This window comes from Danio rerio, chromosome 20 (assembly GCF_049306965.1).
Source record: "Danio rerio strain Tuebingen ecotype United States chromosome 20, GRCz12tu, whole genome shotgun sequence".
In the NCBI taxonomy this organism is placed as follows: Eukaryota; Metazoa; Chordata; class Actinopteri; order Cypriniformes; family Danionidae; genus Danio; species Danio rerio.
Window position 1 is genome coordinate 21,180,954 of NC_133195.1, and position 17,273 is coordinate 21,198,226.

General features: G+C 34.6%; 1 protein-coding gene across 3 annotated transcripts; it reads right to left on the reverse strand.

The window, feature by feature from the left end:
* On the reverse strand, window positions 1-16,830 carry enpp5 (ectonucleotide pyrophosphatase/phosphodiesterase 5). 3 transcript variants are annotated; one of them, XR_012395625.1, is made up of 5 exons: window positions 16,762-16,830; window positions 11,039-11,901; window positions 8,900-9,304; window positions 8,484-8,836; window positions 6,268-6,896 (listed from the first exon to the last, which is right to left on the reverse strand). XR_012395625.1 is itself a non-coding variant. In XM_005160463.6 (4 exons), exons 2-4 carry the CDS (start codon window positions 11,871-11,873, stop codon window positions 4,466-4,468), a joined length of 1,422 nt encoding a protein of 473 aa, XP_005160520.5. In that variant the 5' UTR covers window positions 11,874-11,901; window positions 16,762-16,830; the 3' UTR covers window positions 1-4,465.
* Between the last annotated feature and the right edge of the window lie 443 nt (window positions 16,831-17,273).

Sequence of the window (17,273 nt, forward strand, 5' to 3'; positions counted from 1 at the left end):
TGGAGTTTCCAAATCAGGCATTTATTCACCTTGAACGTAGCACATGTAAAGTAATGTTTCATCTTATGGGACAGGTCAAAAATCAGACATTAATACATAAAATCCAAAACATGTTAGACAAATCTAGTAAATGAGAGGAAATACTTAACACAAACACAACAGTCCTCAGCACACGTCCATATAGAAAGTCATCGTTTCCTCCTTAATAACACAAAACGATCCTAACACTCTGCAAGCAGCTACCTACCACTATTTCAGCGACATTTATATCAAAGAGCATAAATATTTATTTTCCCTTTAGTCTTTGCACCAGTAGAAGACGGATCACAGTGTTTTGCCCTGCACAGGGCTTTTTGTTAAATGCTATTTTCAAAAAGTACAAAATACAAGAACTCAGGACCTACTGTTTACTACTTAATATCAATCTTAAATCATTTTGGCACCCACTCCTTTTTTTATATAGAAATTTTGAATGCTGTTACATTGTGCAAAACGCAGATAAGCTAAAATATTCAACTAGTCTAATAAATCATCTCTCTCTCTATCCTGATTAGCTTACATTGATCTTAGTGCAACACGAAGGTAGTCCGACAACTACCAGCTTCTTTTCATTTATAACACTTATTAACGTTACTCGGCCAACTTAAACAACTGCGTTTAACTAATAACAAACAAAAATATGATCAGTATCAGAATAAACAACAAATTCAAAATAACAATTGCTACTAATGTCCCTTTTGATCACGACCCTAAATATGCGTAATGCTGAGTCAGTGGAGTATTCTGGGTTCAATACAATATCAACAGCAGCATTTGGGGCGTAAGATGATCAAGAGGAACACTGATTTTAATGGATTTTCTAATTTTAAAATAAACAAATTTAGTCTTTTTATTATACATTTACAAACTGAACGGGTTCTTCTTGAGGTTTTTTTTTGGGACAACTTAATTGTTTTATGTTCAATTCACTTAAATTTCTAAAAACCAATCATTTAGGTTAATGCAGTTGTGTGGAACCCAGCATTTTTTTAACAGTGCACTCAAAAAAAAAAAAAAAAAATGTTGCTGCTTGTTCAAACTTGTTTGAAATGAGCTGAAATTATCATTTTTTAGTTTTTTTTTTGGGACAAATTATCTGTTTTAAGTTTAATCCACTTAAGTTTATAAATAAAAAAAAACTAGTAAGTAAACTTAATTCCTTCATATTGTCCTAACACAAATCGACTGTTTGGAACCCAGCACTTTTTACAGTGTATATTATTGACTGTCAAACTGTAAAAAATGCTGGGTTCCACACAATCCCTTCATGTTGTCGCAACGCAAATTGATTAAGTTAACTTATTGGTTTTTACAATTTTAAGTTGATTAAACATAAAAGAGTTTAGTTGTCTTAAAAAAAATATCTAGAAATATGTTGTTTCAGGTCAATTTAAATAAGCAGTTTGAACAAGCAGCTAAATTGTTTGTTTTTTAAGTGAAATGCTGGGATCCACACTACTGAATTAAGTTCAAATTTAAGTCATTTAAGTAATTAAGTAAGTTAAACATAAAACAACTAAGTTAACCACCCCCAAAAAACTTAAAAAATATGTTGTTCCAGCTCATTTTAAATAATAAGTAGTACAAGCAGCAAAAATGTTTTTTATTTATTTATTTTTTTACAGCAAATAATATTGACTGCAAAAAGTGCTGGGTTTCAAATAAGCGATTTGAGTTGGGAAAACATGAAGTAATAAAGTTAACATTAGTTTTTATACATTTAAGTGGATTGAACTTAAAACTATTAAGTTGTCCCAAAAAAAACTCAAGAATTGTGTTGTTCCAGCTCATTCTAAATAAGTAGTTTGAACAAACAGCAAAATAGTTTATTTAGTGCACGGTAAATAATGCTGGGTTCCATATCATTTAATTAGGTTAACTTTTTTTTTCTTTTCTTTTTCAAATATAAGTGGATTGAACATAAAACAATTAAGTTATCCCTATAAAAAAAACTCAAGAATTGTGTTGTTTCAACTCATTTTTATATATGTAGTGTGAACAAACAGCAAACATATTTCTTTGAGTGAGATTTACAATATTACAATAAATTTTTGGTTTGAATAAATTCTGGATAAATGTAGAACTTTCTGTTTATCAAAATGCATATGGTTTAAAATCAGAAATGTGAAGCTGAAATGTCCATATTTGAGTGGTCTATTTTTAGTTTTCTCACCCATCGTCATGAGAACAAATTTATAAAATGTACAAATCAGACCAAAAACTAGTTTATAATATAAACTGTTTGGTTTATTTTTCTTTCATTTGATTATAGATTTCCTATTATTGTGTTTACTTGCAGTGTAGGAGTTTCTTAGATCTTTTTCATGAACAATATTTTGTGATAACATTACGCCGCAAACGCTGTTGATGTGAACTCAGAATATTCCTGCAATGAATGCAGATTCATGAGAATAGGGCAAATCTTACTCTTGCGAAATAAATATTAGATTCAAATTGAAAGGAAAAGCATGGGGATGCTAACGTCTCTTTAAATACTCGATTTCAGATGACAAGCATAAAGGTATCACTGACGGTTTTACCAGAAGAGGGCACTATTGGCTTAGTCAGTTTTGATCTTAAAGGGAAAGTTCAACCAAAAATGAAATTTTGCTCTTAATTTACTTCATCTATAAGGCCATGATGTACTTTTTCATGTCTTCAGTACAACATCAAAGTACATTTTAAGATGAAACTGGTCCTTGCTTATTTATAAAATGTAAGCCAGTGTTTACCAGCACTTTAAGTGTCAAAAAGATGTACAGTTAAAACTAAAGTGTGTGTGAAATCAAAATTTACAATGTTTGTTTTTTAGCGCACATTGTTATTATTTCGGTGCACAATTAATTCGTGCAAGCAATTTGCTTCAGCTTTTGGAGTGGCGGTCCTTCTGTTGACATCAGTTTCACACCACAACGTTCTTAACCACGCCCCTCGTATTGTTTGAGCGAATGACGAGCTAAAAGAAAGCCCGCCCCTTACTCAGTGTTCAGTCTCAGCAATTTCCGGTTCACACAGACTTTAATATAGTACTTATTTGTACACATGGCTAGTGATAGGAGAAAATAAGCTTTTAATAGCTTTGAAACAACTGAACAAACTACTTTACAAATTGATTTATTGTTTTGAAATGTAAAAAAAAAACTGCTGGTCAAAACCATGTAAATACAACAGAAACAGCTAAAGTATGCTTTAAAAAGGGCTTTTTCAAACATATTGTAGTCGTTTAATTAAAATTATAACCTATGAAAGCACTTAGATTAACACCTTTACATCTAATATCACTAAACATTTGGTGTATCAGTTTGGTGTGTTTTATCAGCTTATGCTTGTTCCATTGTGAGCTCAGCAAATCAGGCCAACAAGAGACTATTAATTAATATTATTTTTATTTTCATTCATTTAACGGTCACATTAAATCTTTTTTTATTTTATAAATGCTTTATTAAAACATCTACAAACTCGGAAAACTAATCCGAGATAAGGTAAAAACTATTATTCGCCACTAGGGCACGATCTTAGTAATACCTCAAAGAAACTTTTTTGAAACATTTGGAAAAAGTCATGATATGACAAAGCCCCGTTTACTGAAATCACATGATCTTGATCACATGATTATTTGATATGCGATCCGAACCACTGATCCGAAAAAAAGAAAAAGATTTGTAAATATTTCGTAGCTTCAAAAAGCAGTGTTATAAAACTCTTGTGGCTCCAGGCGATACACTGAGGTCTTATAAAAACAAATGCCATTTAGCTTTTCCTATATATATATAATTTTTTTTTTTTTGTTTTTGACTCTTAAAGTGTCGGTAAACCAACTAGAACAGTGTTTCTCATCAGAACTATGCTGGAGGACCACCAGCTCTGCACATTTTCCATGTCTCCTTAACCAAATACGCCTAATTCAGATCAACAGCTTGTTAGCTGAGACTGAAAGACCTGAAATGAGTGTGACAGACCAAGGAGACATCCAGAACATCAGTACTGGTACTCCTCCAGGAACATGGTTGAGAAACACTGAACTAGAATCACCAAGGACCACAGTTTCAACCAAAAACCTTCTTCCATGTTCTACCTTAATCTTAAAAGCCCTGATGGTGCATAAATTACATCCAATTTTCATTTATGGGTGAACTAACTTTTTATATATATATATATATATATATATATATATATATATATATATATATATATATATATATATAATTGCACAGCCTTTCTCCACTGTAGCATTGTTCCCCATATTGCTTTTGGTATATTCGACTTTGGCATGGTACCATGGACACTGATCGCTTCTGACTTCAAGCGACCATGCTTTTCTGCTTAAAAAGTGTCATCAGAATGATTTTAGACTCAAAAAAGGTCTGTATCACTGGAGAAAAGCTCAGTGCTACATACCGGAGAACCTGGCGTGAGTAAAGTGAGCTTACAGTAAGGGCTGCGTGATCTCACTATTGGACAAATACAATGGCGGAAGCTGCCTTTGTGTCACCTGCTTAACGAAGATGAAGAGGAACCCGATGACCAGGCCAGCACCCAGAATGCATCCCACAGCCCAGGCGTAGGAAGGCTCTCTGGGAACTGGCGGTACCATTGGCCCTCTGGGAACTGGCGTTACTGTTGGCTTTGGGGTGGAGGTTTCCACTAACAGATCCTGAACGCTGGACAAAGAGCCATTGTTGGGCAAGGGCTTGAGAGCGAGAATGCTGCACATGAGAGGATAGAGGTCGACCGAGCGCATGGAGGTTTTGGTGTAGTCGCGGCGGAAAGCAGGTCCGCGGGCGACAAACACTGGGTGCATGTTGGGAAGGCTGTTGTTGTAACCATGGTTTCCCACTGCCAAGCAAAAATATCATCTATAAACAGCTGCAAACATGTTTTACATTGATCAGTAGATGCAATATTAACAACAAAGGGACGATTCACTCAAAATGAATTTATTCTGTCATTTATTCACCATCTGCTTGTTTCTGATTTGTTTATAATAATGTTTTATTTGCCACTATGGATATCAAGCATTCTTCGGTGTACTTTTTTTGTGTACAACAGAAAAATAGGGACCACTTAAAGACGAGTAAATAATGACAGAGTTTTCATTTTAGGGTGAACTATCCCTTTAATCTGTTTGTGTACTGTTTGTATGTAAAAACGAAGTCAAATCTATCATTTCAACCCAATCTAATTCTTCATTAACACAGGGATTAAAGGGATAGTTCACCCAAAAAATGTTACTCACCCACAAGTTGTTAGTAAAATTTACAAGTTTCTTTTGTTGTTGTTCGTATTTTAAAGAAGTTAAAAAACCATTGACTTCCATTGAAGGAAAAACAAACAACATGGAAGTCAATGATTACAGGTTTCCAGCTTTCTTCCCAATATCTTCTCTAACATCTTTGGCTTATGTGAAGGCTGAGTAAATGATGACAGAGTTTTAGTTTTGAGTGAGTTTTCCCTTTAACAGACGTTCATTGGTTTATATCCACACAAGTGTAAACCACAATAATATCCAGTTGCAGACCTGCAGACCCACAGACATTTCAGCAGGCAGGGGTGAACGTCTAGGCAGGGGCTAACATATATGGTTAAGACGGATGTTAAAGTTAATAACATCTTCTCGGACCTTGTCATTAATATATTTATATGTATTGTTAATAAATAGTGTACACAATAGACAATAGTGTATACTATCTCACAAATATGGCGATCAAGACGGGCGAATGGGGAACATTGTTTCCAATTGCCATTTATTTTAATTGACTGAACCGTTTTCTATCAGTCATCATATAGATGATCAGTCAGTAAATGTGAAACACTATTTTAATATTTTATTTCAACGATAGAATAGTATTTATTTGCTTAAATTTCTAATAATTTTATTGAATGTTTTCCTACATGAAATACTATAGTAATTTATAGTAAGTTATAAATTATTTTTAAACCATAAAGTACTGGTAAATATAGTTGCAACAAAAATAGTAATACTAACAAATTAAATGTTAATTATATATACATACATATACGTACATACATATACATATATATATATATATATATATATATATATACGTACATACATATACACATATACATATATATATATATATATATATATATATATATATATATATATATATATATATATATATATATATATATATATATATATTAACCAAATGCATTTGTTTAAGTGTTTTAGCAAACTTGCTAATTCTCAACACCTGTCCACGAGAGGCTTGACAAAATGGAAATATAATAAATACATATACACAACATTATAATTCTTTACATAAAAATACTGAAGGCAAAAGCAAAGGCTACATGATTCAACAAACCAATTTGTGCAAACACTGCTTGTTTGTTTTTAACCACTTTTTAAGAACACTATTCAAAATATTTATATTACTTTGATTTTAGGCTAACAGGTAAATCAACTATAGTAATTGATTTTAATGCATCGCAATATTGTTTGTTTTTTATATTTTACTACAAAACGATTTTGACTAAGACAACATAAAGATCCTAAATTAGTTTATTACACTAAACCTATAATTACAATTGTTTTCCTTGTGTACGTGGATGCGTGAAGAAAGTCATAAGTGCTTTAACTAATTATTTTTATTTACATAACTTTAAAAGTGCACTGATGTTAAAATGATTGTTACGATATAATATTGAAACAATGACTGAAATGGGAAACCCTAAACTGTTCAGAGTCTAATGAATGGCAATCGAAGCACGGACGGTCTCGATTGCCATATTTGTGAAATTCAGTAGGTGGCGATAATGCTCCTCAAGAGTTAGTTGTCGTTAAACAAGAAAAAAATGAAGAAGACTGTTCCTTTATTATCCATATATGGCTGCGTCCAAAACCGCATACTTCTATACTATATAGTACACTAAAATCAGTATGCGAGGTGAGTAGTATGTCCGAATTCATAGAAGTTGAAAATCAGTATGTGGGAAGTCCCCGCATGACCTACTACTTCTGAGAAGAGATTCTGAAGTGTCCGTGAGAGAACTTATGAATGGGAGTGAATCGGCGCGACTGACGTGGGTAGGTCCCGTGACCATGACAAAATGGCGGATGTAGTATCTCCGAATTTCATTCATACTGCTCACATTCATACTGTATCGAACGCACTTTTCTAATGGCCGAGCAGTACAATTTGTTTAAATTCAAATGCAGTACCTACAAGGCAAGGCAAGGCTATTTATACAGCACATTTCATACACAGTGGCAATTAGCTGAGTAATTAGCTAAGTAGTAGGCGGTTTCGGACGCAGCCATGGTTAGCGACTGTCTAGATCAGGGGTCGGCAACCCAAAATGTTGAAAGAGCCATATTGGACCAAAAAAAACCAAGTGGTGCTCGCTGCAGAGCCATTTGAGGAGAGTTGAGCTCCAGCGAGGGGGAGCTTAAGCTTGAGCTCCACCTTTTTTGCACTTCTTCTACGAGTGATGTCACTGGGGGTAGGGTTAGGGGTGGGGTTGGTGTACGCATTAAAACAGCTTACAGGGGGAGGAGCGACAGCTCATGCTCCCCCTCGCTGGAGCTCAGCTCTCCTCAAATGGCTCTGCAGCGAGCACCCTCTCAAAAAAACAAAAAACAAATATGTTTGGAGCCGCAAAAAATGTAAAGCCTTATATAAGCCTTATAATGAAGGAAACACATGCTGTATGTATCTACAGTAGCTATATTAGCCTATATAAAAATGACTAAGTTGGCTACAAATACATAATAAGCCTTAATGATTAAATAGCCACTGAAATCAGGTGGTTGGTGTTTATTTCGTTGTCATTTAAACACTTCAGCACAGCCTCTGGTCTTTCAGTGATATTAATTTGATCATTTCTTCTTGCGGCCAATCAGAGTTCATATATCTGCATAAAAGCGCATTGAATATCGGTCACATCACAGGCAATTGAGTATGCTGGCACTGAACTAATGTCCTTGGTTTGCTGATCGGTGATGTTACTGCAATTTTAATAGCCCTTTCACTCACTGTCTTAGCGGAGAGAGGTATATCTTTAATTTTTTGTATTATCTTTGTTTGGTTTTTGAAGTCTGCAAATAGGTGTTCTAATATGTTGATGAATGACTCCTTTATGTAGTCACCATCTGTGAACGGTTTTCCATGCTTTATTATCTCCCGGTTTGTTTACAACAGCCACCTGCCTGGCATCCCGCCCTGCTGATAGAAACCTGTGTCGCAGGCTATGACGCAAATCTTCGTTGACAGAAATGTTGAAATTAAATATTAATTTTACATACTTTTACAGCATTTGAAAACGTTAAAAATGTTTGTCCTCCTATAGAAATCATATTAAAATAAAAATATATACTAACCTTCCCCATCTTTTTGAACATTTTTGAAAAAACTTCAGGAAGCCACAAGGGCAGCGCTAAAGAGCCGCATGCGGCTCTAGAGCCACTGGTTGCTGACCCCTGGTCTAGATTGTGTGAGCTGGATTGTGTATACTAAAACGTGTGTGGGTCTGCAGCTGGATAAATCTTGTGTAAACACTGATTAGACATGAGTTGACTGACAAAATCTATCAATCACTTCCCAGCTTGAAGAATAGGAGGAGATTGGGGCGTGGCTACTATAGCATCCAGAAGTTGTTTAGTTTGTGTCGCAGCAAGGCTGATGCATTACTTTGAAAAAAGACTTGTGTATAGACAGATGGCAACAATTTTTTAACTGAAATTGCCAATTGAAAATACACCTACAGGAAAGAGATGACTGATTTGCTATTAAGTGTCGGATACACCCCTTACCACTGGTTAATGTAAACGCTGTCATTTGCTGAAAAGTTTTGTTTTTAAATGAACAATTAGAATACAATATCCTTTTTGCACAAATATGTAACGAAAATCAGGCTACTGCTCTCTCTACCAGAACATCTAAAATAATATATAAAAAAGTAAAACATTGTAAGGATAAGATTAATCCTAAGAAAAAAAAACAGTGAGTGTAAGTGTTTTTGTAAAATATTGCTTATTTTTTGTTATTCTGCTAGATGATACTAGATTTGCAGAATCTATATGCTTCACCTTTAAATGATGTATATAAATATTAATACTCACACATAAAAGATCCGTTCCTGTTCTGCATGACGGTCCATCCCTCTCTGACCTCTATGATGAGAGGCATGATTCTGGCGTTGTGTCTGTAGTGGTAATGATCTGGGATTTCCTCCTTTTTGTACACGACCATGTTAGGGTTTGCATTCTTTAATAAACCGTAGACCTCTTCGAGTTTGCCTGAGTTAAGAGGAGAATAGCGCTCAAAAACTATAAAGCATTGGTCACCAATTATAACAAAATATAACACTGATGATTGGCTATTCTTCACTGTGATTTTTATGTGCACCGTGCATGTACAATTTTTTCTGCACACTCTTATTTAAATCTGCTAATGTCTAATAGTGCAGTATGAGTTTTGCTGTTTTCTTTCTTTTCTTTTCAACTATGGTAATTAATATTATACTATATTTTACAGGATGTTGTTTTTTTAAAGCATTTTGATTTGCAATTAAATTAATGACAATTTTCACAGCTGGCCAAAATTTTATGCAGCTTGAACAGCTGATGGTGACCACCGACTCCCATAGCATTTCTTACAAAATCACACAAGTTTAAGAAAGGTTGAAGGTGATAAAAGGATGTCAAAATTTGCTTTTATGGGGGAATTATCCCTTTAAAGATTTAATTAAGCACAAAATTGCTTGGTACCACAATGAGGACAACCCTTTTTGCAAAGTAAAGGTGAATAAAATGGAAAAAAAAAATTATAATAATACTTTACATTATCGGTCAAATGTTTGGGTTCAGTAAGATTTTGAAATGTTTTAAAAAAGCTTCTTCTACTTACCAAGGCTGCATTTATTTTATCAAAAATACAGTACAAATTGTAAAATTGTATGAATTGTTTTTGCACTAAAATAACTGTTCAAAAGTAGTTTATAATTTAATTTAATAATTTATTCCAGTGACTTTAAAGATTAGAGTTTTCATCTTTATTACTCCAATCTCTTTAGAGTCACATGATCCTTCAGAAATCACTCTAATATTTATTATTATTGTTATTATTTTTGCTATTATTATTATTATTATTAATGTTAATAGTAATAAAAAACAATGACTGGAGTAATAATTTAATTTGAAACCACATACAACAAGCAATAAATAAATATTTAATAAATAAGTATTAAACAATTTAACCTTTCTAAAAAAAAAAACATGAAAAAAAAAACTGACCCCAAACTTTCGACCGTTAATGTATAATGCATAATGCTAAATAATGTAAAATACATAATAATTTAGGGGGCTAATAATTCTTACTTCAACTGTATATATATAAGTTTGGAAAAGAGTGAAACAAAAATGTATACATAAAAAGTACTGCAGCAAAATGTAGTAAAAAACATCATTATAAAACACAGGATTGTTGAGGGAGTTTGGGTACCTTTCAAATTGTTTCGGGAAAATGTGGTGGAGTGGGAAATGTGTTGTTTGGTGAATAAAAGAGGTCATAAATTGATTACTTCTGTATTATCTGAGTGCAATGCTGAAATGCAATTAAGATATTTATATAAAAACATCATTATATAATATGTGCATATATATGAATAAAAAATTCCATGACAACCAATTACATTTCTAATGAGTTTACTATAAACTCTCACATCTTCCTAGACTTCAGCCATTATTCCAAAGGCACGTGCGCTCTAACCGAAAGCGGGAGACACGTCTCTATAGCAACCTCACAACCTCGCTAATGCCATATGAATCATATTTATTATCACTTGGCAGCAACGGAGGAACACCGCCAAATGTAGCAAAGTAAGAGTACTGATTTTTCTCTAATAATTTACTTAAGTAAGAGTAAAAGTACACATCTTTTAGTGAACGCAAAAAGTGCACGTTACCCAATAATTTTACTCAAGTAAATGTAACTCGTTACTACCCACCTCTGGTTTACATTGTCATTCTTACCTTCTTTGGGTAAAATGCCAACCACCGGGCTCTTGTCGATCCACGTGTAAAGATCTCGGCTAACGTACGTGTCCAGCTCAATAATCTTATCATGAGATAACTGCGTCATTCCATGATCACTCGTCACTATCAGATTGACTTTGTCATAAAGTCCAGCACTTTTGAGCTTCTCCCTGAGGAATCCCAGCTTCTCGTCAATGTCTGCGAGGACCACATCCATGAGCGGGCTCTCAGGCCCCAAATTATGCCCACTCTCATCTGGCTCCTCCCAATATAAGACACCAAAATTGATAGCCTCCGGTCCTGAAAACCAATCAATGAGTTTCTGGACTCGGGTCTCGAAGAGCATTGATGCATTATACCTCAAGTAATGCGTTGGGAATGTTCCACCAATGGCTACATCAGATCCAGGCCACATGGCAGCTCCACTCTTCCGTCCCGCCTTTTGGTTGGTCACCCACAACGGCTCTGCCTCCTCCCACCACCACGCATCATACACTTCAGGACCCTCCATGGAAAATGAACGGTTGTGAATGGGGTCGTACATTTCGTTTGCAACCACGCCATGGCTTTCAGCGTGTAAACCTGTCACTAACGTGTAGTGGTTGGGGTAGGTCTTGGTGATGTAGGTGTTCTCCACTTTCTCCACCAGCACACCCTCATCCATAAGGGCGTGGAAATTGGGTGTAGGTACTCGGTTGATATAGTCCCAGCGGAAACCATCAAAAGACACCAGGAGCAGCTGGTTCTGCTCCTCCTGCTGGGAGCCTGATGTTTGGAGAAGCGCTAATAAGCAACTCAGGAAGCAGCTCCGAATCACTGAGAAGTCTGGCATGGTGAAAGATGTACTATGAAAGGGAGACCTGTTAAAAATAAGAATATTTTAAGCACTGAACAAATTAAATGCACAAATTTTTTGATTAAGATCAATATTCTGGTTAAAATGTTATCATTATCCTTATACATGCAGTGCTCAGTGTAATTGAGTACAGATAATTTTGATGATGAATATTTTTATGCATTTCTCAGTGAATAAGTGATGTATGTTGGTGCATTTAAACAAAACAGATTTATTAAACACATATATATATATATATTAAAATAACATTTTAGTCACCAAACATATTTAGAAATCGAAAGATAACACAATTAAATTCAAGCAAAATATTGCAAAAAAATTACAACCTACAAAATTTCTAATAAATTTTTCCATTTCTCTGCTTCTCTTGATTTGTCTTCTTTTTAAAATTTGTATTTATTGTTTTTCTATAACCTAAATTTGGGTGTACTAGTTTTTGGACCGTTACTGCAAGTTATTTTGTTAGATAAGCTCCAGATGTAATGTATGCTCAATAGCTTCCTTTTAAAAATATTCATTTTTAATTGGAACAATAATGAAGTTGTTCTTTGAAGATTTTTTGCCATTTTCATTAAAAATATAATTCTGTCATGACAACTCTTGGAGAGATTTAATGAATATGTATATGGCAATGTTGATGTGTCTCATCTTGGTGGAATAAATCTGCTACGCTGCTGCTGCTTTGATTATTATGGCCGAGCAAGTACAGGGACCTACTACTACAGTATATATAAACAGACATGTCATCTAAGAATATAACACGCTGCTGTAAACATAATATATATGTTACCCCCGTTGCACATCTAAACACAGGTAGAGCTGGGATGGTAGAGAGTCTTAGAAAAACGTGCAGCATAGTGTAAAACAACATGCTGATGAGCAAGCTCATTAGCTGCTGAGGGCACAGCAACCAATCTCCTGCACCATGGAGTTAGTGACACAGTAGGTGACCTATCAGCCTATGCGTGCATAGAGTTTCATGACAGAAGTTTATATTTTAAATGTTCACATTATATAACGATAACATATTGAAGTCTGTCTCGGCCATAGGATAAAATAGGTAATTGTATTTTATATCACTCTTACATTTATTCATTCATCCATTCATTCATTCATTCATTTATTTTATTTTCGCTTTTTATTAATCTGGGGTCGCCACCGTGGAATGAACCGCCAACTTATCCAGCATGTTTTATACAGCGGATGTCCTTCTAGCTGCAACACATCACTGGGAAACACCCATACACCTCATTTAGAAAACACAGGGAGAACATGCAAACTCCACACATAAATGCATTTTATATCTCATTTCACTCATTTTCTTTTGGCTTAGTCCCTTTATTAATCTGGGGTTGCCACAGCGGAATGAACCGTCAACTTATCCAGCACATGTTTTCCGCAGCGCAACACGTCACTGGGAAACATCCATACACCCAATTACACATATACACTACAGACAATTTTAGCTTATCCAATTCACCTGTACCGCATGTCTTTCGACTTGTGGGGGAAACCGGAGCACCCGGAGGAAACCCACGCAAACATGGGGAGAACATGCAAACTCCTTACAGAAATGCCAATTGACCTAGCCAAGGCTCGAACCATCTACCTTCTTGCTGTGAGGCGACAGCACTACTTGCTGTGCCACCGTGTCGCCCATTTTATATCTCACATTTATAAATTATTTTCTGAACATTTATAAAAAAATCTGAACTATAAAATAATAATTCTGAATTGGGAGATATAGACTAAACTTGCAATTTTGTAAAATAAATAGTTTTAAATATCACGCAATTCTGATATTACTTCTCATAGTTCTGACATTTTTGTCTCAGAAATGTAAGATATAAACTCACACATGCAGGTTTATAACTTAAAAACAGACCTGTGTCATATTCTTCAGTTGTGTGACATTATTTTAACAAACCATAATGACTACAGCCTATTTCTTTTCACCCCTTAAGAGTGATGAGAGCATGTTGGGGTCCGAATCGTGAACTATAAACTGTAAATTGCAAGAACAAAGTGGTAAATTGTGAGACAAAAGGGCAGAAATATTATTCATTTATTTATTTATTCTGTAGTGGTAAAACTTCCACAGTAACATTAAAAATACAGTTGAAGTCAGAATTATTAACCCCCCTTTGAATTTTTCTTTCTTTTTTAAATATTTCCTAAATTATGTTTAACCGAGCAAGGAAATTTTCACAGTATGTCTAATAATGTTTTGTTCTTCTAGAGAAAGTCTTATTTGTTTTATTTCGGCTAGAATGAAAGCAGTTTTAAATTTTTTAAAAAGCATTTTAGGGACAAAATTATTAGCCCCTTCAAGCAAATTTTTTTTCAGATAGTCTACAGAACAAACCATTGTTATACAATAACTTGCCTAATTACCCTAACCTGCCTAGTTAACCTAATTAACCTAGTTAAGCCTTTAAATGTCACTTTAAGCTGTATAGAAGTGTCTTGAAAAAGATCTAGTAAAATAATATTTACTGTCATCATGGCAAAAATAAAATCAATCAGTTATAAGAAATGAGTAACTAAAACTATTATGTTTAGAAATGTGTGGAAGAAATCTTCTCTCCATTAAATAGAAATTGGGAAAAAAATAAACAGGAGGGTGAATAATTCAGGGGGGCTAATAATTCTGACTTCAACTGTATATGAGCAATTCCAGCGTTATGGATGTGACATTTGCAGTAAAAACTCAAAACATAAATTTACAGAGAGTATATGTTAACATTATATTGAAACATCTGTTCATATTTTCCAGAACAACTGACCACAGAGTTATAGGATCAGAAAAATATCAATCTGTATTCTGTAAACATGGTTTGTACTTTAAATGAGGAAAATAAACATGCATTATGGATGTGACAAAAAAAGTCTGCGTGTTTACAGTCTAAAACATACAGAAATTCTGTGAATTAAACTGCACAACCCAAAAGAAACAATGATAATCAAAAGGATAAGAGTTGGCTCTCTATAAACAAAAATGATTGGTTTTATTTTACTTAATATTTTCACATTTATGAGGAAAAGGCGTCGTTATGGATGTAACATCTCTACGTTATGGATGTGACCTATGTGAAATTACCACTTGTGTGATTTTGGCAAATCAAATATAATAGTTTGAAAACATTAACAGGTACATTTTTGAGTATTTCTAAAGCACTGTAAAAGACTTGCTTATGCAAAAAACCCAGAAACAATTTCCATATTTTGGTGAAAACTATACTTTTGTCATGGCAAGGTTGACATTTGCATGGAATTGCTTATGGAATATATATATAGTAAAATGTTTTCTTCATTATTTACTCACTCTCAAGTGGCTCTTACCCTTTATGATTTTCTTTCTTATGTTAAACACAAAACATGTTTTGAAGAATGTTGGGGGGAAATTGGGCCATTAATAGGAAAAAAAGAACTATGGAAGTTTTTTTCAGTATTCTTTTGTTTCTTCCTTTGTGTTGAACAGAAGAAAGTAATGTCAAACATGTTCAAAAATGACAATAGAATTCATTTTTAGGTATATGGAGTTCTAATGCAAAAGACTCTAAGTGCCATCAGAAATTTTTTTTTTTAAATTAGTATTTTTCTTCTCAGGCTCTTATGTGAAGGTTTAGTAATTTCACTTCTATTGCAAACAATAATTTATTTTTATTGTCTTAAAAGTGGCGACAATGGCTTAGTGGTTAGCACTTTCGCCTCACCGCAAGAAGGTTGCTGCTTTGAGCCCATGCTGGGCCATTTGGTGTTTTTGTCTGGAGTTTGCATGTTCTCCCTGTGTTCACGTAGGTTTCCTCCAGGTGCTTGTTTTCCCCACAGTCCAAAGACATGCAGTATAGATAAATTGGGTGAACTAAATTGGCCAGTGAAGAGCGTGTGTGAATGCAAGAGTATATAGGTGTTTCCCAGTACTGGGTTGCAGCTGGAAGGGCATCCACTGTTTAAAACATATGCTGGATGAGTTGGTGGTTCATTGCGCTGCGGTCCTCTGATGAATAAAGGGACTAAGGCGAAGGAAAATAATCAATGAATGTCTTAAAAAGTGAAATAACTGAACATGAACATAAGAGACTGAGATAAATGTTGTTTATAGAAGAAAATTTCAGACGCCGGTAAGAGCCTTTTGCATCTAAACTCTTCATAAAAATAAATAAATAAATAAATAAATAAGAATAGATCTAAATAGATAGATAAAATAAAAATATAAACATGAAAAAAAATTATGCAATAATATCCCTTCACTTGTGTCTGTCTTTAATCGTAATCGTGCACTGTTCTTGAATACATGAGAATCATGTATGTGCTGTTATGTGTGTCACATTTGGTCATGGCAGTGCAGTCTACTTCGAGCGCGACTGATCCGTTAACAGGTGCATTTCTCCTATACATAATGTAACAGCTAACCGGACACATTTCTGCGTATAAACGCTCTACCCGGGTGAAAGCGGTGTCAAATGTAGCGAAATAATTCAAGTGTAAAGTGCGTCAGTAAAAATGGAACATGATGACATCATAGACAATGCAGCGCATTTCTGCCGCCTGAATGCTGCTCGCTCGCTTCACGAGTGTCCTTTTTAATGAATACATCTCCAAGACGATCATGTCGGCTCTAAAATCACATTCTACCACATAAACTGACCAGTGTGCTTCTCTGTTAAACGGCAGCAGCTGTACACGAATGGAAAAACGAACAGCTCAAGTTAGCGCAGTGCATGATCTATGACAGCGCTTTATGTCATGACGTTACGATGTGAAAATGTCACCCATATCGTGCAGCTTTGCAGAGAAAACGTGTGCATTTGTAATTTCACGAATATAACCGGTGTGTATGCGAGTAAGAGTTCAGCCTTACCTCTGTGGACGATATTTTGGCTCTGCAAAAAAATAAACACTGCGTCCAGCACAGGAAGTCCCGCCCACTGACAGCAAAAATACTCTCATTAGGAGACGAAATGTTACGGAAACATCATGAGAGATGACCGCTGCCAGTGTCTCCACTAGTGTTAGTTTTATTTAAGAACTGGTTAGTGTGTATTTTTGGTCGTGTAAATTTGAGCAAAACACCTGTTCGTGAAATTGTTTGTTACAGGAAAATTAACCGCACAAATAGGCTAAATGCAAAAGCACTTTGCTCCACTATAGTTTAAACATTGTACTTTGCAGTAAAGCTGTGGTGCTAATCCAATTTGCCAAAAATATTAGTCTTTTTTATGAAGCCAAGTTTACTTTTCTTTTCTTAAGTATTTTTATTAGTATAACCACAGTTTCACCATGACCAATTTAATAGACAACAAAACCTTTAAACCTCCCTGCAACTTTCTAGAAAGGTAAACTATTGGTGATTTAAAACAAAAATAATAATTA